This window comes from Salmo trutta, chromosome 12, assembly GCF_901001165.1.
Source record: "Salmo trutta chromosome 12, fSalTru1.1, whole genome shotgun sequence".
Lineage (NCBI taxonomy): Eukaryota > Metazoa > Chordata > Actinopteri > Salmoniformes > Salmonidae > Salmo > Salmo trutta.
The window spans coordinates 70814930-70839948 of NC_042968.1; the positions used below are offsets into that span (position 1 = coordinate 70814930).

General features: G+C 43.3%; 1 protein-coding gene across 1 annotated transcript in view; it reads right to left on the minus strand.

Moving 5' to 3' along the window:
- The window catches only part of LOC115204090 (astrotactin-2), a 525217-nt gene that overhangs the window by 345116 nt on the left and 155082 nt on the right, over positions 1-25019 (minus strand). Inside the window, exon 4 of the mRNA XM_029769397.1 lies at positions 24270-24422. Within this exon, the coding sequence (XP_029625257.1) occupies positions 24270-24422 (153 nt within the window). The remainder of the gene's footprint in view (positions 1-24269; positions 24423-25019) is intronic.

Sequence of the window (25019 nt, forward strand, 5' to 3'; positions counted from 1 at the left end):
CTCTCCATAAAGAAGAAAGGCTGTGAGAAACTAAAAGCACAATTGCCACAAAATGCCTAGGCTTACCTGTCTTTGGGGCAAGCCGTTTCATGTTGTGTTGTGAATTAGTAAATCTACTTGAAACACCGGATTAAATGTGCCAATTTGCCGCCTCGCGGAAAAGCGCACCAAAGAGACAGAAGCGCATAGAGCTTTCACACGCGGGTCCTTGGAATTAATTATGTTTAGGGAAAACAAAATTAGCCTTTCCATCAATTAGGAATTTGATGGCAAGGTTTTCTTAGATGTCTCACTTTGTGAAATGTTCAGGTTGGCAGGACAATTGAACGCTTTGGAATAGACAAGCTGTTTGCCTGATTGCATGGGCTCGCTAGGTGCACACTTCAAGGTGTGTTATGGAGTGGAGCACTTGAAAGGCATGCTCCCCTTTAACCACTGAATAAAGCTATTGCAGCACACATATGACTGGGCAGGGGTGCAGCCATGAGTAGGCCCAGCAAATCAGAATGAGTTTCACCCCACAAAAGGGCTTTAGTACAGAAATACTCCTCAGCTCATGAAACATGGAACCAACAATTTACATGTTGCTTTTATATTTTTGTTCAGTGTATTTATAAAAGTCACCTTATCCGAGAGAGATTAACTGTGTGAAAAATGTCATGCCAGGGTATGCCTACACGAAACACAGCCCTTATTTTAAGTGTTTCTAAAATCCCCTAAAGGAAAAAAATATGGTAGAAAAACGATTGGAACCCTTTCCCTCTTTGACCGCTAGGTTGTATGGGTATTATAACTCATGTGGTACTCTTTGATGGAAAAGGTTGTGTGTGTCAACTGTAGGGTGCCCATGTTGCTGGGGATCGGAGGTGTCCGGTGCGAGAGAGGCAGGTTGAGGTGGCCAGGGTCAGAGAGGCAGGTTGCGGTGGCCAGGGTCAGAGAGGCAGGTTGAGGTGGCCAGGGTCAGAGAGGCAGTTTGAGGTGGCCAGGGTCAGAGAGGCAGGTTGAGGTGGCCTGGGTCAGAGAGGCAAGTTGAGGTGGCCAGGGTCAGAGAGGCAGGTTGAGGTGGCCAGGGTCAGAGGCAGGTTGAGGTGGCCAGGGTCAGAGAGGCAGGTTGAGGTGGCCAGGGTCAGAGAGGCAGGTTGAGGAGGCCAGGGTCAGAGAGGCAGGTTGAGATGGCCAGGGTCAGAGGCAGGTTGAGGTGGCCAGGGTCAGAGAGGCAGGTTGAGGTGGCCAGGGTCAGAGGCAGGTTGAGGTGGCCAGGGTCAGAGAGGCAGGTTGAGATGGCCAGGGTCAGAGTAGTGCAGAAGATGTCGTATTCTGAGGCAGTGAAGAAGGGAGGGGAGGGTGGATCAAGGGTGAGGGATTCTGAGAGGATCAACAGTATGTGAATAGTAGATCTGTGCCAGAACAGAGGGATAGGCAAATGAGTGAAATACAGTACCAGTCAATAGTTTGGACACACCTACTCATTCAAGGGTTTTTCTTTATTTTTACTATTTTCTACATTGTTGAATAGTAGTGAAGACATCAAAACTATGAAATAACACACATGGAATCATGTAGTAACCAAAAAAGTGTTAAACAAATCAAAATATATGTTATATTTTTGATTCTTCAAAGTAGCCACCCTTTGCCTAGATGACAGCTTTGCACTCTTGGCATTCTCTCAACCAGCTTCATGAGTTAGTCACCTGGAACGCATTTCAGTTAACAGGTATGCCTTGTTAAAAGTTAATTTGTGGAATTTATTTCCTTCGTAATGCCTTTGAGCCAATCAGTTGTGTTGTGACAAGGTGGGGGGGGGGGGGGTATACAGAAGATAGCCCTACTTGGTAAAAGACCAAGTCCATATTATGGAAAGAACAGCTCAAATAAGCAAAGAGAAACGACAGACCATCATTACTTTAAGACATGAAGGTCAGTCAATCCAGAACACTTTAAGAACTTTGAAAGTTTCTTCAAATGCAGTTGCAAAAACCATCAAGCACTATGATGAAACTAGCTCTCATGAGGACCGCCACAGGAAAGGAAGACCAAGAGTTACCTCTGCTGCAGAGGATAACTCATTGGAGTTAACAGCACCTCAGATTGCAGCCCAAATAAATGCTTCACAGATTTCAAGTAACAGACACATCTCAACATCAACTGTTCGGAGGTAGACTGTGTGAATCAGGCCTTCATGGTCGAATTGCTGCAAAGAAACCACTACTAAAGGACACCAACAAGAAGAAGAGACTTGCGTGGGCCAAGAAATACGAGCAATGGACATTAGACCGGTGGAAATCTGTCCTTTGGTCTGATGAGTCCAAATTTGCGATTTTTGGTTCCAAACGCTGTGTCTTTGTGAGACGCAGAGTAGGTGAACGGATGATCTCCGCATGTGTGGTTCCCACCATGAAGCATGGAGGAGGAGGTGTGATGGTGCTTTTCTGGTGACACTGTCGGTGATTCATTTAGAATTACCTCATCCCCATACTGTATTTATTTATTTATCTTGCTCCTTTGCACCCCAGTATCTATACTTGCACATTTATCTTTTGCAGATCTATCACTCCAGTGTTTAATTGCTATATTGTAATTACTTCGCCACCATGGTCTATTTATTGCCTTACCTCCCTTATCTTACCTCATCTGCACACACTGTATATAGACTTTTCTACTGTATTATTGACTGTATGTTTGTTTATTCCATGTGTAACTCTGTGTTGTAGTATGTGTCGAACTGCTTTGCTTTATCTTGGCTATGTCGCAGTTGTAAATGAGAACTTTTTCTCAACTAGCCTACCTGGTTAAATAAAGGTGAAATAAAAATAAATAAATAAAAAAATAAATAAAAAAATAAAAAACATCATGGCCACCACAGCATTCTGCAGCAATACACCATCCCATCTGGTTTGCGCTTCGTGGGACTATCATTTGTTTTTCAACAGGACAATGACCCAACACACATTCAGGCTGTGTAAAGGCTATTAGCCCAAGAAGGAGAGTGATTGAGTGCTGCATCAGATGACCGAGACTCCACAATCACCCAATCTCAACGCAATTGAGATGGTTTAGGATGAGTTGGACCACAGAGTGAAGGAAAAGCAGCCAACAAGTGTTCAGAATATGTAGGAACTCCTTCAAGACAGGTGAAGCTGGTTGAGAGAATGCCAAGAGTGTGCAAAGCTGTCATCAAGGTGGCTACTATGAATCATCTAAAATCTAAAATATATTTTGATTAGTTTAACACTTTTTAGGTTAGTACATGATTCCATGTGTTACTTCATAGTTTTTATGTCTTTACTATTATTCTACAATGTAAAACATAGTAAAAATAAAGACAAAGGAGTAGGGGTGTCCACACTTTTGATGGGTACTGAATGTTTCAGTAAGGTTGGCTTCTTAGCATTCATAGCAATGTTTATCAACAACACCGCAGAGAAGTCACACAAAATACATGTAGATGTTGTGGTGGCAGCTGGAGAGAAGTACTTGGGGGTACGAGATTTGACATCAGAAGAGTTTAGTGGTAGGGGGGATCATAAGGGATCCTCGCTTTCACCTGGATTCATCTTGCCAGTCTATGTCATGGAAAGAGCTCAGTGACCAAACACCTTGCAATCTCATTAAGCGGTTCAGACCTCATGGCGGAAATAGTTGAGGTGTTGGCTTGTCAGTAGCTGGACTGGGGTTCAAGTCCAGGTTAGGGCAACCCCCTGAATGTACAGTAGGCTATATCCCACTGTTCAACATTAGCAGGAAGCCAAGTTAAATGATTGTGATACAAAGTTAGAAAACAATTCAAGACAACAACAAACCAAAGGGTCCAAAATTTAAAGGATTAGACCTACAGTAAGTAGGCATTCCATGACCAATTCTGTATTTGGCAAAATCGACCAATTGTCTTCACACAGGTATATATTCACCTCCCCCATGGCCTTGTAAACATCTTGGAGCATTCCAAAATGGCCCACAATCTAGCGGGAAATAATTATTTTCAGTTAAAAGATAGGCAAAATACCTTTGTGAATCATAACCATGCCTAAGGCAGACATAACACTGGGTAAACACATATACCGATCATACAGTATATACAGTGGAGTACTTGTATTAACAACATATTCACTAATTAGCAGGAGACAGGACAGACCAGTGAAGCACGGCAACGTAAACAAAAAAAAAGAACTATATGAAAATGAAAAGAGATTAAATGAAATAAAGAAAACATTGACCTTGTCAGTAGGCTATTGGTGAATGTTTATGAGCTCCTCAACACTGCATCCACTCCACTACAGGATAGGAACGAAACATTTAGGTAGAAATAGTTCAATCTCACCTTGGTAGCCAAAACCATAGGCATGTTCCCTCATTCTCTGAACATTTCTTTCTCATGCGCTCCATCCCACAGTGTTCATGTTTAACACACCGTATTCTAACATGATGCATACATTTATACCCAATTTTACAGCACATTGAGTCCTTTTCCAAATAAACCAGTTTGTAGGCAACAGAGCAAAATAATGACTCAAACTTTTCCCGAAAAAACTTTTAACTACAAGTCAAATCTTTATGACACAGACAGTCCTTCACGAGTTATGGCTTGTAATATTCATGCAGTCAATAAAATAAGGTATTTAATCTACCTTTGCTTGACGTTTGCCGAGAAAAAAAGGTTTGGGTGAGACTTAGTGATAAAATACCTCTCCATCATTGGCAATAAAAGCAGCTACGCTTTAGAGGAACAGTAGGCGTATTTCAGATCAGGAGAAACACAATTTCCTACGTGTCTGTCCAACTGTGACATCTGACAACAAAAATAGGTAACTTATGTCAGTGTGATGTTTTATCTTTTCCATCATTACACCAATACAGAGTTGTGCTCCCTTTCTCAAAATAGTTGAGAAAAACAAATAGCCTACAGCAGTGGGCAAAAGAGATGATAACATTAAATAGAATATTCAACCAGCAGATGTTGGTGGAACATTTAGAGGGGTGTTCCTGAAGAACTCAAATGCCATGCTTTTTTCTGGCCTTGGTTACATAATGTGAGTGGAAATTCATCACCCTGAGCTGCTTAATTCAGCTAGAGACCAATACCTTATTTTTCCTAAAGCACCGTCTGCCGTCTGCATTTCGATTTCTGTCACGTACAATTAGGGGGAGGATTGATGAGGGCTTTAATTGTTTCATTGTGAGTATCCAGGGAATGGAAAGGATAGCTGAGGCCAGACCTATAAGTTGTTACCTCTGATGGAATGGGAAATGTCGTAGAGCCATTATCCATTATCTTATATGTCACATGTCTCAGGGGCCTTATGCATGTCCTAGTACTGTCAAGGCATTCTGAAATGCTAGCTCATTCACCTGTGTTTCTCTTGTCTTTATGAGTGGAGGCCCCTTTTGAAGGCCCTCGGATACACCTCAGTCTGTCTCTCTACTTACTGTTGCAAGTTAGAACAGGTGCAATTTCGATTTTGTTAGTCAGTCTCACTCAGATATCATGTTAAAAATTGCTAACATTTCTCTCCACCCTATGGCAAATGTGTAGAATTGCATGAAATGACTAATACAATTGCGCCCCCTACCCCCATCAAAGTTGCTCATCCCTGCTCTAGGTACTCCAATAGCCCTCCAGGACAATCTAAAGTATTTCTGAGGTTTAGTTCACAACAGACAAAACACAATCAGAGGCCAAATTATTTGGAAAGCTCTCGAAGGGCCATTGGCTTCTGTTGGGACCCACTGGGCACAAAATGGTTGAATCAATGTTGTTTTCATGTCATTTCAATGAAATGACATTGAACCAATGTGGAATAGATGTTGAATTGACGTCTGTGCCCAGTGGGGAGGCCCTCCATCGGCGGAGAAGTGAAATGTATTTTCATTGAATTTTTTTACAAATCAGAACGATTAAGATATTTAATCACCATGATCCCTAGGATCAAACAAGCCAGACATCCATAAGCCCAAGAGGAAACTAGGATGGAGACCACCGCTGCTAAATCGTGTCTGACACTGCAATAAAAATGTAAATAATAATAATAATAATAATGTAGATGCTTACTCTGCCCATGCTGCTGAAAAAACACAGACACATACAAGCCATGTTCTTTCGGTATTTGAAGACAATGAGGATGTACAGGCCTTCAGTACTGGGGAAAAAGCAATAGTGTGACTATATAAAAGAAGTATCCCACTGTTGTCTGATGTAACTCTCTGAGGTGTGGGAAGTAATGACAGTGAATTATCTCTGGGGTAGGTTTATAACTGAACAGAGATCACGTTAGACTTCTGGCAAAGCACACGTTTAGAAGGTGCATTTAAAACAGGTGTTGGAGGATTCTCATCTCGTCACAGTTTTTTCTCTCGAGGGTGGTTTAGTTGACTTAGTTTAAATGGCACTATTTCTAGGCGGCTTTTATCCTGCAGCGGCTTTAAATCCCTTCATTATGCATTTTGTTTTTCAATATCCGTGCATTTATCAGGGCTTTAATGTCATGGTGGCACGGCAGTGCTGAGGAGAGGTGTTCAGTCACACACACACACATAAATACACGGACACACACACATACACACACACACATACATACACACACACACGCACCCAGGAACGCATGTACAGACCACGCACACACACCATCTCCCTCACACACACACACACACACTGGGGTCGTGTTCCAGTTTGATTTGCAAATTGAGCTCAAGAGACGACTGCCGAAACAGCACGGACGCTTGATGAAACTGAAAGTGGAGAGAGAAGACAAGAAAGAAAAATAGATTGAAGAAGGGAGAAATATCACTCCATTAACATGCTGAGATATTCATGCAGATATATGGTTAAGTGGAGCGACTTCCAAGAGCGAGTAAAACAAGTTAGTAAGGGAACATGTGCATCGAAAGTTTGAAGGCTGCAGTCCTGTGTTACAAATGAGGTGGTAAAACAGAGGCCACTAGCGCCTAACAAGCCTATCAGGAAAACCACTGCACTCCCACACACACACACACACACACACACACACACACACACACACACACACACACACACAGTGCATGTGTTTCTATTGTAGGTGTTGTACCAGACAGACAGGACATGGTTGTGACAAAGAACAGAGGTTTTTCCGACCTCTTATTGAAATGTGTCAACTCTGTCTCTCCCTCCCCCTCACTCCCCATGTCTCTCTCTCCCCCTCTCTCTCGCTCTCTCTCTCTCTCTCTCTCTCTCTCTCACACACACACATACATACCCACACTCACTCCCTCACTGTGAAATGCATCACCTCCCTATCCTCTCTTGTCGTCATTATGCCTGCTCTGTCTTCCATGTCAAGGGCACTACTGGTGTCTAACACACTTCCATAAAAAGCATTGACTCTGGAGGCTGAAACTAAACTATAGGGTGAAGACGGTAAAGTTTTTCATTAGTCCGGCTGCCTGCCTATCTGAGTTGTGTCACACCTTCAACCACTCTCCATCTCTCCATCTGCCTCTCTCTCCTAAACAGTGTGTATGTGTGTGTGTGTGCAGTAGATTCACACCCTTCCTAACTAAAATATGCTGTTCAAAATAAAACATATACCAATTAAAATTCTCCCTGAATTTTGAAATGGTTCAATCAACACCTTTACTAAGTCTAATTATTTGCCATTCTCTATAAGTTTAATGTCCATTACTATAGTGAAAGCTTCTGTCTTTGCACGTCACACTGACTTTCACCAACACTGAGCGCAACGTGGACGTAGTAGTTCCAATAATGCATTGTTACTCGCAGCAGAAGATTCGTTCATACTGCATTGACAAAGTCCCAGATAGATCGCGTTTGCAGCAAGTGACAAGGCAGGATGGAGGAATATGAGGGATGAAACAGAGAGAGAGAGAGAGAGAGACAGAGAGAGAGAGACGAGAGAGAGACGAGAGAGAGAGAGTCAAGCGGAGAGAGAGAGAGAGAGCGTCAGGCGGAGAGAGAGAGAGAGAGAGCGAGAGAGAGAGAGAGAGAGAGCGTCAAGCGGAGAGAGAGAGACAAGCGGAGAGAGAGAGCGTCAAGCGGAGAGAGAGAGCGTCAAGCGGAGAGAGTGTTGGAGGACATAGTGAGAGGAAGTGAGGATGGAATGAGAGGGAGTGAGGGAGACCAAGGGTGATGGTGGGTGGAAAGGGAGAAAGTGAGGGACAGAGGTTTAAAAGAAAGGGAGGTGAGGGATGATACAGTGGTAGAGAGAGAGAGAGAAGGGCTATAGCGAGTGAAGATAGGGAGGATAGGGTGGGGGGAAAGGTTACATGGGGAAAGAAAGCGGGAGCTGCTTTTCAATCTGCCCTGTGATGGGAGTGATTAAGGTGGTGCAGGCACTGGGAGGCGAGGCAGAGATGAGTTCATTCTGCACTATAAAAGCTAATCATTTTTCTGTCGGGGAGCACAGATCACCCTCTGCTTCTGCCACGCACGCCATCACATCAACACAGTACCACACCTAATGGACTTCAGCTCAGGTGGGCTAGTGTGAGTGATGGTGTGTATAAGAGAGAGAGAGAGAGAGCGAGAGAGAGAGAGAGAGAGCGAGAGAGCGAGAGAGCGAGAGAGTGAGAGAGCGAGAGAGAGAGCGCGAGAGAGATGTATTTGGGCTCCCATCCTTTCTCTTCCCCGTGGACTGACTAGAGACTAAAGCAGCAGGGATTTGTAGGCTCTTAAGATTAATGAGAACCACATTTCCCTCATGGATACATCCGCCACCATGAATTTGCATGGCTCTTGTTAGATTTGTTTTGTTCCTCTAAAGTCCAAACCTGTGTGTGTGGGGGGAGGGAGGTGTATTCATGCATGCACCTGTATGTATGTGTGCTCTTCATGTGTTTGTATGAAAGCAGGGAAGGGAATTACTGAGAACACAACTAACATACACAACTAACAAGTCAGTGACTATTTGCCAAGGCCACTTTTGTTGCCTTTGTGTGTAGGTGTGAGAGAGTGTGTGAATGAATGAGTCAGTATGTGCAAAGACGTGTGGTAGTTTGTATCTACATGACTGTGTGTGCGTGTCTGTGAGGGACAGCATACACTATCTATTACTGCCCCTACCCGTGACCCCCTCTGCATCTGTTTAAACCTGAAAGGTTAAGTGTGGTTTACCCAAAATAATACAGGCTGTAATTATACAGAAATGTGGGTAAACAAACGCCTTCTCCGTACTTCAGCAGTGAAAGCACCAGCGAGAAGCAGAAAATATAACATGGCATGACAAGCAGATGAGTAAAGCTAACACACTCAACGTGTGTGTGTGTGTGTGTGTGTGTGTGTGTGTGTGTATAGTAAGTGCATGATTGCTGGTTATCCTGCTCTGCCAATGGTAATCAAATTCAGGCTGCATTCAAGCTATGGCTGAGCGACTGCCCCTAAAAAGCTACTTCTCGTTTTGAAAATGGCCCATGTGGCATCGACATGAGTCAGAAACATTTATTCCAGTGTCAAAATTCACTACAAAGTGTAACTAAATACTACTAAATGAAGGGTACCGTAAAGGTTTTCCGTGGGTTTGGTTTATTTGAATCCTGCCCACAATGCCCACAGCTGACGGCACCCAAGTAATGATAAATTCGGAGCACAGCTGCACGCGACCCGATCGTAATGCCCATTGTCAACTTGGTTTGACCATCAATATCCCTATGGAGCTAGTTAAGGACCAACAGCAAATTACACAATGTACGTAGATGGGACAATACACTACATGACCAAAAGTATGTGGACTTTGCTTGACGAACACCTCATTCCAACATCATGGACATTAATATGGAGTTGTTCCCCCCTTTGCTGCTATAACAGCCTCCACTCTTCTGGGAAGGCTTTCCACTAGATGTTGGAACATTGATGCGGGTAATTGCTTCCATTCAGCCACAAGAGCATTAGTGAGGTCGGGCACTGATGTTGGGCAATAAGGCCTGGCTCGCAGTCGGTGTTCCAATTCATCCCAAGAGTATTTGATGGGTTTGAGGTCAGGGCTCTGGGCAGACCAGACAAGTTCTTCCACACCGATCTCAACAAACCATTTCTGTATGGACCTCACTTTGACCACCGGGGCATTGTTAATGCTGAAACAAGAAAGGACCTTTCCCAAACTGTTGCCACAAAGTTGGAAGCACAGAATCGTCTAGAGTAGGGCTGTCCCCGACCCCCAAAAAATCTTAGTTGACCAAAAGTCGTCTGTTCTTTTGACCAATCGATTTGTCAACATTTTAAAAGTGTATTTTTCCATATATAGACACACCATACGTGTTATAATAAAATCAAAGATATGCATTGATCTTGTCTGATGCATAAAGCTTATGGTTTGGTGATATAAGACAAATTCCTCAAGAGGGAGCCAGAGATCTTGATAGCCAGAAGAAAAAAATCTTAACCTGACCCGACCATCCTTCTCCTGCTCCTACTGGCTTTCACATATTCTGGCTTTACTCTGCAGAAGTTGCCAGTAATAAGCTACATGAGGAGGCGGCAACCTTTCTCATGTGGAATGCCAATGTTCTTACCATTTCTACCAATCTGCGTGCCAGTTATGGTTTTCATGTGCACATTTTCGTGCAACAGTTTCATTTAATTTATAATAACGTCTGCATATCTCAAAATCATTGTCATGTGGTTAATTAAAAGGATATCAAAATCTACATTTAAAATAATACAAACCTAAAAAGTTAATTCCATTGCCAACAATGTCAAAAATTGCCTAGATAAAGCCAACATTGCAGCCTGCGGGCAGATAATGCCCTGATAAAAATAAATGTCCTGTAAATCACATTGGCTACATATGGCCTGTCTGCAAAGAACTCAAAACATTGCATCAACAATTAACTTGGGTCCGACTAGCGATTTGCAACATTGTAAAAAATATTCTGGGCCCTCAGAGTTTCATCTGTCAGTGAGCTAGGGACAGACACTGCTGTAGGCTATTTGCACAAGGGATAAGAAGCAGTGCTCGACTTGGGTAGGAGCTCACCAGAGCTGAGTACCGACACCTCCAACTTTCTACTGCTTGAGCTCCTGTTCCTCTTATAGAATATTAGCTCAAAAGTATTGTGGAGATCCTGCACCTAAATATAAACAGTACCAGCACCCAACATGAGTACCGGAACCTATTTCAAGTCAAGCACTGATAAGAAGTAATCAGGTAGGCCTATTTTATGATGTTTCCACTGGATCAGAGCATGCCATTTTTCACGTTCACGCTGAGTGGTCGAAAGGGAGAGAGCTGGAAAATGTTTTCAAATACATTGAGGAACTATTGTTAGTCTCAATGGATGTAAAAACATGAAAACTATGAGAAAGGATTGTTTTACTCAATGCTTTAGCACACTCCGCCAACCCTGATGTCCTAGCCGTGTCTGAATCCTGGCTAAGGAAGGCCACCAAATATTCTGAGATTTCCATCCCCAACTACAACATTTTCCGTCAAGATAGAACTGCCAAAGGGGGAGGAGTTGCAATCTACTGCAGAGATAGCTTGCAAAGTTCTGTCATACTTTCCAGGTCTATGCTTCTAATATAAAAAATGTGTCTCTCCAGAAATAAGTCTCTCACTGTTGCAGCCTGTTATAGACCCCCCTCAGCTCCCAGCTGTGCCCTGGACACCATATGTGAATTGATTGCCCTCCATCTATCTACAGAGTTCGTTCTGTTAAAGAGTTCGTTCTGTTAAACTGGGATATGCTTAACACCCCGGCAGTCCTACAATCTAAGCTAGATGCCCTCAATATCACACAAATTATCAAGGATCCCACCAGGTACAACCCAAAATCCGTAAACATGGGCACCCCCATAGATATTATCCTGACCAACTTGCCCTCCAAATACACCTCTGCTGTTTTCCATCAGGATCTCAGTGATCATTGCCTGCATCCGCTATGGGTCCGCGGTCAAACAACCACCCCTCATCACTGTCAAACGCTCCCTAAAACACTTCTGCGAGCAGGCCTTTCTAATCAACCTGGCCCGGGTATCCTGGAAGGATATTGACCTCATCCTGTCAGTCGAGCATACCTGGTCGTTCTTTAAAAGTAATTTCCTCACCATCTTAAATAAGCATGCCCCTTTCAAAAAATGTAGAAATAAGAACAGATATAGCCCTTGGTTCACTCCAGACCTGACTGCCCTCAACCAGCACAAAAACATCCTGTGGCGGACTGCAATAGCATCGAATAGTCCCCGCGATATACAACTGTTCAGGGAAGTCAGGAACCAACACATGCAGTCAGTCAGGAAAGCAAAGGCTTGCTTTTTCAAACAGAAATTTGCATCCTGTAGCTCTAGCTCTAAAAATGTTTGGGACATTATAAAGTCCATGGAGAACAAGAGCACCTCCTCCCAGCTGCCCACCGCACTGAGGCTAGGTAACACTGTCACCACCGATAAATCCACGATAATCGAGAATTTGAATAAGCATTTCTCTACGGCCGGCCATGCTTTCCTCCTGGTTACCCCAACCTCGGCCAACAGCTCCGCACCCCCCACAGCTACTTGCCCAAGCCTCCCCAACTTCTCCTTCACCCAAATCCAGATAGCAGATGTTCTGAAGGAGCTGCAAAACCTGGACTCATACAAATCAGCTGGGCTAGACAATCTGGACCCTCTCTTTCTAAAATGATCTGCCGCCATTGTTGCAACCCTTATTACCAGTCTGTTCAACCTCTCTTTCATATCGTCCAAGATCCCTAAAGATTGGAAAGCTGCCACGGTCATCCCCCTCTTCAAAGGGGGTGACACTCTAGACCCAAACTGTTATAGACCTATATCCATCCTGCCCTGCCTTTCTAAAGTATTTGAAAGCCAAGTTAATAAACAGATCACTGACCATTTTGAATCCCACCGTACCGTCTCCGCTATGCAATCTGGTTTCAGAGCTGGTCATGGGTGCACCTCAGCCACGCTCAAGGTACTAAACGATATCATAACCGCCATCGATAAAAGATTGTACTGTGCAGCCGTATTCATCGACCTGGCCAAGGCTTTCGACTCTGTCAATCACCGTATTCTTATCAGCAGACTCAACAGCCTTGGTTTCTCAAATGACTGCCTCGCCTGGTTCACCAACTACTTCAGTGCAGTGTGTCAAATCGGAGGGCCTGTTGTCCGGACCTCTGGCAGTCTCTATGGGGGTGCCACAGGGTTCGATTCTCGGGCCGACTCTTTTCTCTGTATATATCAACGATGTCGCTCTTGCTGCGGGTGATTCCCTAGTCCACCTCTAGGCAGACGACACCATTCTGTATACATCTGGCCCTTCTTTGGACACTGTGTTAACAACCTCCAAACGAGCATCAATGCCATACAATATTCCTTGCGTGGCCTCCAACTGATCTTAAACGCTAGTGAAACTAAATGCATGCTTTTCAACCGTTCGCTGCCCGCACCCGCCCGCCCGCCCGACTAGCATCACTACTCTGGACGGTTCTGACTAAGAATATGTGGACAACTTCAAATACCTAGGTGTCTGGCTAGACTGTAGACTCTCCTTTCAGACTCATTTTAAACATCTCCAATCCAAAATTAAATCTAGAATTGGCTTTCTATTTCGCAACACAGCCTCCTTCACTGATGCCGCTAAACATACCCTAGTAAAACTGACTATCCTACCAATCTTCGACTTCGGCGATGTCATTTACAAAATAGCCTCCAACACTCTACTCAGCAAACTGGATGCAGTGTATCACAGTGCCATCCGTTTTGTCACCAAAGCCCCATATACCACCCACCACTGTGACCTGTATGCTCTAATCGGCTGACCCTCACTACATTTTCGTCGCCAGACCCACTGGCTCCAGGTCATCTATAAGTCTTTGCTAGGTAAAGCTCCGCCTTATCTCAGCTCACTGGTCACGATAACAACACCCACCCGTAGCACACGCTCCAGCAGGTATATCTCACTGGTCATCCCCAAAGCTAACACCTACTTTGGCCGCCTTTCCTTACAGTTTTCTGCTGTCAATGACTGGAACGAATTGCAAAAACGCTGAAGCTGGAGACATATTTCCTCACTAACTTTAAACATCAGCTATCCGAGCAGCTAACCGATCGCTGCAGCTGTACATAGCCCATCTGTAAATAGCCCATCCAATCTACCTACCTCATCCCCATATTGTTTTTATTTACTTTTCTGCTCTTTTGCACACCAGTATTTATACTTGCACATCATCATCTGTACATCTATCACTACAGTGTTAATTTAGCTAAATTGTATTTACTTGCTACTATAACCTATTTACTCCCTTACCTCCTCACGTCATTTGCACACAGTGTATATAGACTTTATTTTTTCCCTATTGTGTTATTGACTGTACGCTTGTTTATTCCATGTGTAACTCTGTGTTGTTGTTTGTGTCGCACTGCTTTGCTTTATCTTGGCCAGGTCGCAGTTGTAAATGAGAGCTTGTTCTCAACTAGCCTACCTGGTTCAATAAAGGTGAAATAAAAAAAGTGAAAAAATAACATTGAGACAGGATAGATCCTCTTTAAAACCTTGTCTCTATCCTCATGTCAATAAATATGACAGACAGTGATGTAGTAGTGAAAAAAGATGGGTAAACTATAAACTCCAGTGGGCGATCGAGATAAGATGAACAACCACCGATATAGACCATATGATATTCGAATTCTTAGAACTGTATTGTTTACTTGCACTAATTGTCTTTTTAGGTTTTGTGTAGGTTTTGCTTTACTGGATGGCCTCTCTATCTGCTTGCTTTGTCCATCTGCTTGCTTTGTCCTTCTCTCTGTCTTCTCTGCCTCCTGCATTGCAGCCTGCCTCGGCCTCACCACTGTCTGCTCATCAGTGTCTGGCTCACTAATCTCTGTAAAGCTAGCTAGCCACCAGACTGAAATATCTGCGACTATTTACCAGTTGTAGACAAATTCTCCCAGATCTTTTTATTGTGTGTGTGTGGGGGGGGGGGGGGGGGGAAGAGATGTCTCGGCCTTAGCCGTGGGCGGAGTTCGCTGTTGGACAGAGTGGTGAATGAATGAGAGCTAACAAGGCAAATCTGGGATAAGTAGGCGAACATAATGAGCATATCTGAATCATGATTCCACTCGTTCACAGAGAGGCAGGTACGATTAGAGCTCAGATCAAGAATATTAGCGTTCTGAGCGTTGATCAACGCTGGGAACGCAATAAGTGGGTAAACGATAATTAACAAAATAAAAAGGTGAGTAAACGCTATTTCACAAAAAGGTGCATAAACGCTTTTTATGTGTGTTTCCCCTCCACTACATCCCTGATCACAGATGGAGCAAGTTGCTAAAGTGTGATGCTTCAAACTGCCTGTTTGACAGAAATCCTAGCAGAAATGACCTCTGAGATTGAGATTTCTAATGTTTCTGGAGGAGCACTAGCTCTCGATATTTGGCATAGTCAATAGTGTCATCTAATAGTAAAGCCTGCAATCCAAGACAGTGATGGTAATACTATGGAGACAGATATACAGTACATGTCCTTTCTGAAGCCATAACGGGGGCCAGATTAAAAACACAACACGCTGCTTGTTATATTCTCCAAGGGTACTTCTACTAGTCAACAAGGGTGCTTCCAGAGTGAAGTTTGCTGATAAACATGCTTTCTAGTGTGGTAGGACTGATGTGAATAAGACTGAATTGTTGATTACTAAGAAATCTTATGCTTGATCTTGATATTTCATCGTGATAACAGTGAACCAGGTGATTTACCTGCGATAACACATGATGATGTTAATTTGGACTCGCGATAAAAGTTAATATAGGCCTAGTCTAGAAAATGTAATGAATAGAATGTATTTAATATATACAGTATTCTAGCAAAATGAATGTGTGTGGGCAGCGGCACTATATTAAATTCCACCATGCTTCATTCTAACTGGCTTTTGTTTGCAGTCTGGCCTTGGCAGGAAATCATGGTGGGCTGATTAGGTGGAGTCCAAGCGGGGTAAGAGAGTAGCGGGAGTGCCAGACGCCCATGCCATAGTGCCCCAGGCACCCCACTTCCAGCCAAGTGCACATCAGGAAGAAGCACCTCTTCAGTGGCTCCACTGATCCCTGACCAGCCCTAGATTCCCCAGGCGGGTGCCCCTTTCTCCTCACTCACGCGGAATTGAGCTCAGGGAAGACAACTCTGCATTCGGTCCAATACTGGTCCAAGGTACGTCGATGTGTATCTGTGTGAATCACTTCTTTGTTTCTGTCACTGATTTCTCTGTTTCTGTCTCTGCCCTCTATCAGCGTCTTTCTGTTTCTGTCTGCCTGTGGCTCACCTCTCTCTCCCTACCTCCCTCTCAAGTTCTCTGTCTCTGTCTCTCTCACTCCATCTCTCTCTACCCTAACTGCATCCAATTAAATATCCAACCACTTGATATAGGGTTTTGAAACTGGCAAACAGGTGGCAGCACAGTTGCATTTTACAACAATCGAACAGATTACAATCATCTCTGAGTTTATGGAACCTGAAGGCTTTCAAAACAAGACTCTTCTAAAATTGCAGTGCCATAAAGAAATTGCTGACAGCTTCACAATATAAGCACCCACAGCCCAAATTCATGTCCTCATATATCTGTGACACGGGTCAGGATAAAACATTGGAACAGGTGGGAGTTTTAATGGTCACCACTCCCACCCAAGTGGCCTTACTGTCTACCTCTATCTCCCCTGGACGTTTATTCACATATTCCATTATGATTAATGGATCGTTTAGACTAACGAGCATATAAATGGCACACACAGCACTCCGGTTGTAATCGGCAAATGGCTGGGACAGGGAGAGAGTACTTTGGTAAATGCGATCCCATAGGGTATGACTGATGACTGGCTGAAATGGGGGCTCAAATTCAGAACCCTTGGCACCATGGCACCTTTGGATTATTAACACCAGCCACACAGGGTTTCATTCCTCCATCTTGGGTAATTGTTGCACCTCCCCTATGATTACCTCCATCCACCCTGTACGATTGACAGTGAGGCTGGGGATACCATGGATTGTTAGGGCCATCTAAAATGAATGTTTCACGCCTAAGACCAGGAGGTGTCAATTGAATCCCATTCCTGTAAGATTATCAACCAGTGAGACAAAATATATGGCACATTAATAACTGTTGTAGGGCTACGCCGTCAGGCTAACATATGAGATACATGACATATGATGAATAGCAATCATGTTCCTCTGGCCTGGAGAATAGGGTCAGTGTCAGACTGTGCAGTAATTACATTGATGTTAGAAACACGCTCGACTTTCAGTTAAGCATGAGTCCATTGATGTAAGAGCCTGGACAGGAGTATGCACACCAGTGGAGGCTCCTGAGAGGAGGAAGGGGAGGACCATCCTCCTCAGTGAATTTCATAAAAATTAAAATGGTAAAACATTGAAAAAGTTACACTTTACACCAAATAATTGACTATAACACACAGTTTTGCAATGAAAGTCTATAGTCGCCTCAACAGCACTCTGTAGGGTAGCACCATGGTGTAGCCGGAGGACAGCTAGCTTCCATCTTCCTCTTGGTACATTGACTTCAATACAAAACTCTTGGTTCTCACCCCTTTCCATAGACCTACACAGTAATTATGACAACTTCCAGAGGTAGACAACATGTCAGTTCTTGCAGCATGAACTTCCAGCATGAACTGACATGTTGTATACCCAATCAAAGGATCAGAGACTGAATATAGTACTGAAAGCATAAACTACAGCTAGCTAGCACTGCAGTGCATAACATGTGGTGAGTAGTTGATTCAGAGAAAGACAATAGTTGAACAGTTCTCAACAAATTAATTTCTTCAAAAATGAAGGAGAAGCAAGAGAGAGAGAGATTTTCACTTTCAGTTTCTCTTACTTAGCTAACAAATGCAGCTGGCTAGTTTAGCTACTCAAACACCCGGCTCAAACAGAAGGATGCTATGTTAGCTAGCTGGCTATGACTATCCCACACAACACTGGAACTCTTTCAATTCAAGGTAAGCTTTTGGTTTTATTAATTTATTGCCACCGGGGCCTGCCGGAGTAACTGCTTACTGTCTATACACTGTAACGTTACTGCATGATTGTAGTGGGTTTACTAACGCAGTAGTTCTATTAGCTATGTTGACTAGGACGTTACTTTAGCTATTATGGGGACAATAATGTAGGCTGTGTGTAGCGGTTATGACATGGTTTGGCTTAGATTTTTTTTTTGCCTGGTCACATACCGCTGATGTGTTGTTCATTGAAGTCCACAAACAAAGGGAAAAGGTTAAAGGAGGAGAGTGTATAGATGCGAGAAGGAATACAACATGGCTGCTATGAAAGTGAACTGTGTTTGCGCATGATCAGGGTTGTATTCTGGGTTGCATTCGGGGTGGTATTCTGTTGAAAAACATTTCTTAAACGTAAGCAAACGAACCGGGGATAAAAATACCTGAATTTGTCCAATAGAAATTCATGTTTGCAACCGTTGGACTAATGATTACACCCTAGATAAGCTAGATGCAGGTAAGAGTGTGCAAGGCGGCATTGAATGTGTCACTGTCTGTCCATGTGTCCATTTTTCTCTCGACCTGTGTGCACCTACAGTACCAGTCAAAAGTTTGGACACACATACTCAAGGGATTTTCTTTATTTGTACTATTTTCTACATTGTAGAATAATAGTGAAGACATAAAAACTAAGAAATAATGCATATGAAATCATGTAGTAACCCAAAAAGTTTTTAACAAATCAAAATATATTTTATACTTGAGATTCTTCAAAGTTGCCACCCTTTGCCTTGACAGCTTTACACACTCTTGAAATGATCTCAATCAGCTTCTCCTGGAATGCTTTTCCAACAGTCTTGAAGGAGTTCCCACATATGCTGAGCACTTGTTGGCTGCATTTCCTTAACTCTGCGGTCCAACTCATCCTAAACCATCTCAACTGGGTTGAGGTCTGGTGATTGTGGAGGCCATGTCAACTGATGCAGCACTCCATCACTCTCCTTCTTGGTCAAATAGCTCTTACACAGCCTGGAGGTGTGTTGGGTCATTGTCCACTTGAAAAACAAATGATAGTCCCACTAAGAGCAAACCAGATGGGATGGCGTATCGCTGCAGAATGCTGTGGTAGCCATGCTGGTTAAATGTGCCTTGAATTCTAAATAAATCACAGACAGTGTCACCAGCAAAGCACCCCCACACCATCACACCTCCTCCTACATGCTTCACGGTGGGAACCACACATGCAGAGGTCATCCGTTCACCTACTCTGCATCTTCAAAGACACAGTGGCTGGAACCAAAAATCGCAGATTTGGACTCATCAGACCAAAGGACAGATTTCCACCGGCCTAATGTCCATTGCTCGTATTTCTTGGCCAACGCAAGTCTCTTCTTCTTATTGGTGTCCTTTAGTAGTGGCTTCTTTGCAGCAATTCGACCATGAAGGCCTGATTCACACAGTCTACCTCCGAACAGTTGATGTTGAGATGTGTCTGTTACTTGAACTCTGTGAAGCATTTATTTGGGCTGCAATCTGGCATTTACGTCATTTGGTGCAGTTAACTCCAATGAAGTTATCCTCTGCAGCAGAGGTAACTCTTGGTCTTCCTTTCCTGTGGCGGTCCTCATGAGAGCTAGTTTCATCATAGCGCCTGATGGTTTTTGCAACTGCATTTGAAGAAACTTTCAAAGTTCTTGAAGTGTTCTGGATAGACTGACCTTCATGTCTTAAAGTAATGATGGTCTGTCATTTCTCTTTGCTTATTTGAGCTGTTTTTTCCATAATATGGACTTGGTCTTTTACCAAGTAGGGCTATCTTCTGTATACCCCCCCACCTTGTCGCAACACAACTGATTGGCTCGAAGGCATTACGAAGGAAAGAAATTCCACAAATTAACTTTTAACAACGCACCCCTATTAATTTAAATTCATTCCAGGTGACTACCTCATGAAGCTGGTTGAGAGAATGCCAAGAGTCTGCAAAGCTGTCATCAAGGCAAAGGGTGGCTACTTTGAAGAATCTAAAATCTAAAATAACACTTTTTTGTGTTATTTCATAGTTGTGATGTCTTCACTATTATTCTACAATGTAGAAAATAGTAAAAAATAAAGATAAACCCTTGAATGAGTAGGTGTATCCAAACTTTTGACTAGTACTGTACCGTACTTTCATTCATAGGCTAGGTTGTAGCAACCTCATGATGGGTATAGGAAAATTAGAGTATCATGTAGTAGCCTAAACCTATCAATGTTAAATTGAACTGAGTGAATGGAATATGACTGACAGTCATCCAATATGCTTTAATAGAAATAAGGCCATGCTCATAAATAAACTATATTGTCCTTCCTCATCATAACGGCACTGAGCGCCACTGATGCACACACGCATGCACACACACACACATTGTTGTCTGGCTGCAGATCATCAGGCCTGTTATAGATAACCTAAGGCTTAGGGTCAGAGCTGCAATCATGGTGTATTGTCTAGAGGGAAGATTGAAGGGTGCTGAAAGTGCAGCAAAGCACAGAATGCGTCCACCAGCCATCAACACTCCCTGAATCTCTCTCTCTCACACACACACACACACACACACACACACACACACACACACACACACACACACACACACACACACACACACACACACACACACACACACACACACACACAGAGGTCAGGGTAAGTAACAGGCTTTGCTAATTCAGCCAACACCATTTTTTCTCTTTCCACATCCTGTTTCTACATTTAGGGAATCTACTGAGTAGAGACAGACACAACACTGGAAACTTTCATATGTAACTTCAAAGCATCAATTCATATCAGATAAGTGGGATAATAGAAACAAGGTTAGACTGTCATAGTGGGCCAAATATGAGTTCTGACACATCAAAACAGTTCCATAGCTCCTAAGTAGCACATCAAACATTATTACAGAGGGAAACGCAGTGCACAAAGGTGTATGCACATACAGTGGGGACAGAATACAGAAACCAGAAACTCAATTTGAGACTAAACTTAATTGTGAAAAGACTTCAAAGTGTGTCTTTGAATGGTGGCTTGGGCAGAATGTTAACTAGTCCAATCTTGGAGCCCTCAAAAACTGCACGGTGAAATAGAGACAACAGACAATGAAATGTGAAAATCTGAACTTGAAGGGGAGAGATTTGTGTCTTTGCGTGCTGATGTAGTTGTGTGTGTTTGTGTGTTTGTGTGTGCACAAGCATGCGTATTTGTGTGTGTTTGACATATAGAAAGATAATAGAATAAAGAAAAAGAGAGAGAGTAGTGGGAGAGAGAACAGCACTCTATTTGTTGAGTCTCACTGAACCAAACAGGACACTTCAACAGGCGGTCTGCTCTGGAGAAACTTGACCAACTTGTTCTCACTCAGACTAGATTCACTCATAATCTCTAATACTGTCTCTCTTTTCAGACTCTATTCTACAATGGCAGAGACACTGTCTTTGGTGCTGAAGTGGGTTACAGCAGTCTCTATCTCTCTCTCTACCCTGTCGCTCTCTCGCTCTCTACTCAGTCGCTCTCTACACTGTCGTTCTCTTTCTCAAACACAAGCGTACTCGCAAACAAGAATGGAAACATAACTACTTGAACAAATGGATCCCACAACTAGAACTGTTCCCCCTCAGTTCTCCCCACAATCTAATTCTAAGAAATGTATGCCACTATCATTAGTTTCACTCATCAGCAAGACTCTTAATAAACTACACAGATGGTGTCCTCACCCCTTGCCTGTCTGGTGTCACTGAGACGCCCCTGCGCAGCATGGGGCCTCGTGCCACTGTGCCACCGTGCCAAAGGGCCTGTCTCCGCCATGGCCTCTCATTACAATGCAAAAGTAATCAGCAACAACAACAACAACGGGGGAAATAAAGAGAACTTCACAGCTGCACTCACACTTAATCTGTTTAAAAACTGGCATCCATGTAAAACAAATGTTCAGTGGGGCTCGGGGAAATGTGGAGAGACGGCAGAAAAGGGAACTAATTTACTGCATAAAATGCTGTTTCAAGCCAGCCCAAATGAAATAGAAAAGTCCTTCATAGCCTCCCTCTCGTCTCGTACAGTCCCAGTTCCTGCCTTCTCCATCTTGCGTATAATTTCACTGCGCATTAATTTCCTTGCGTGGCCTAATCTCAGAGCCTAGCCGTCGAATTCCCTTTCCCTCTCTCGGCAAATTGAGTTTCCCTTACGTAAAAGCGCCAGTCCAATTAGCATGTTTGTTATCCTGGATTGGGTCCCTCTTTGTGCTGAGAAAAACAAATTCAACTGTAGGTCTCAAAAAGAGTTTATTTTCTCACTGAGTCACAGAGAGGAAATCTCATGCCAGCGACTTGCACTGAGACTCTTTAGGATTTGAAAGTTAGACAGTTGGTCCACTGAAAGGATTTTATTTCACAGAGCCGACATTCAATGTCAAAGCTAATTCCTGGGCTATTCGCTCAGGATCTTTCAATGACAAAAACTTCTAGCTTGTGGGTTAACAGAAAATATAAAAACACTTTTTTCAAACACAAAGACATAGCCTTCCTGTTAGTTACGCTGGTTGGACATCTAGCACCCCCCCCCCTGCTCTACAGTATCTCACAGCTAGGCTCTGTGTAATACGCTACATTACTTAGCATATAGAGGAGGCGGCTTGAGGGGGTGATGAAGTGTGTATTCAAGGGCATGGGGTAAGCTGTCCAAGGTTAATGTCTCATTTCCACAGTGGCTACTCAGTCTCTTCCAGTAGTGGGTAATGTCAATGACATTGATGGGTCTTTTACTGTCATATATGATTTGAGTGCACGGCAATGGCCAAGGTCTGAATTTATGGTCCTGAGGACTGAGGTCATGGATGTGACTACAATCGAGACATTGTACTGAGACGCTGCATCACACACACAAGCCTCCAGAAAGTAAAGGGATACAGCATGCCAAATTATCATCAGCATGTACATTATATATATATATTATATACCACCTCGGACAGTTACGTCGGCAGACCAGTCGTGATGGATCGGCGGGGCTCCGTGGCGCTAGTAAAGGGCCCAGGCCAGGCCAATTGGCAAAAGAGGTATTGGCTGGTGGACCTCTTTGGCTAGCTGGGAGATGGACCTAGCTCCAGGCTAGCTCCAGGCTAACTGGTGCTTGCTTCGGGACAGAGAAGTTAGCCAGGAGTTGCCACCCGGATAGCAGCTAGCTAGCTGTGATGATCCGGTATAAAGGTTCAGAGCTTGCGGTAGGAATTGGAGATGTGGTGGAGAAAAAGCAGTCCAATATGCTCTGGTTTGATATCGTGCTGTGCAGACTGGCAGGAATTGACCGGGTTGAGGCTGGCTGATGTCTGAGTTAACGGTGAGGACTGCTAGAAGTTGCTAACTGCCTACTAGCTTGTAGCTAGTTAGCTGGCTAGCTTCTGATGGGGGTTCCGGTTCTAAAGTATAAAAATAGTTGATCTCTGCCTAGAAGGCCAGCATCCCGGAGTCACCTCTTCACTGTTGACGTTGAGACTGGTGTTTTGTGGGTACTATTAATGAAGCTGCCACTTGAGGACTTGTGAGACGTCTGTTTCTCAAACTAGACACTCTAATGCACTTGTCCTCTTGCTCAGTTGTGCACCGGGGCCTCTCACTCCTCTTTCTATTCTGGTTAGAGCCAGTTTGCTCTGTTCTGTGAAGGGAGTAGTACACAGCGTTGCATGAGATATTCAGTTTCTTGGCAATTTCTCACATGGAATAGCCTTCATTTATCAGAACAAGAATAGACTGACGAGTTTCAGAAGAAAGGTCTTTGTGTTTCTGGCTATTTTGAGCTTGTAATTTAACCCACAAATGCTGATGCTCCAGATACTCAGCTAGCCTAAAGAAGGCCAGTTTTATTGCTTCTTTAATCAGGAAACAGTTTTCAGCTGTGCTAACATAATTGCAAAAGGGTTTCTAATGATCAATTAGCCTTTTAAAATGATCAACTTGGATTAGCTAACACAACGTGCCATTGGAACACAGGAGTGATGGTTACTGATAATGGGCCTCTGTACCCCTATGTAGATATTCCATAAAAAATATGCCATTTCCAGCTCCAATAGTCATTTACAACATTAACAATGTCTACACTGTATTTCTGATCAATTTGATGTTATTTCAATGGACAAAAATGTGCTTTTCTTTCAAAAACAAGTGACCCCAAACTTTTGAACGGTGGTGTACATGGTGGGTGTCAACCTTGACAGAAATGTGCTCTCTGTACGTTGATAAAAAACTTTCATACTAAATATTTTATTTATTTAACCTTTATTTAACTAGGCAAGTCAGAACAGTGACTAATGAGCATTAGTCTTACCTCTGGTGTGGCTTGGGCCTCTGTTGCGTCCTGTAGAAGAGTTGTGTGTGACGTTGTGTTGAAAGTGGGCGATCTCCGGGGTGGTGTTAGTACGGAAACTCTCCTTAAACCGCCGCATCAATGCATCCACCGTCTCCTGCTTGGGGTCAAGGGCTGTGGGAGGAATAAAACAACGAGATGTGAGATCTGTTAAAAGGTTTCACACTTAGAGAGGGTTAGTTACAAAGCATGAGAAACAGGCACTAGTACGTTGTAAATGAAAACAGGGAAGATTAAAGCAAACGAACACATTTGAATGAGAGCCGGATTGTGAAAATACTTTGTTCAGCAGTCTCCTTGAAGTGCAATTCATATATTAATAGATGTATATTAAAAAACAACTGCTTTGCATCAAAGCTGCATTTAGAATGCATATATATTAAATATGATGAAATACCTTGACTCTAGTTTGATTACTGACTATGACTTTGAGGGCTATACATCTGGGCAGTTATCAGGAAGGTCATTTTACTTTTGGACCCCAATTGATTGGAACAGAGTAGTTGACAAAACAAGTTTGCAGAGTTTGAATCATTTAGAGTATTTTAGACTGAACAGCTGACTCACGCTAGCTCAGTCTAAATCAACATGCATTTTGTGTCAAGCACTGTAAATTACAAAGCCTAGTCAGAGTAGTTAAATTGGTACTTATTTGGTGCACCGTTTTCAGTACATTTCCGCCTCCTATAAGTACATAGGTTGTTGAAAAGA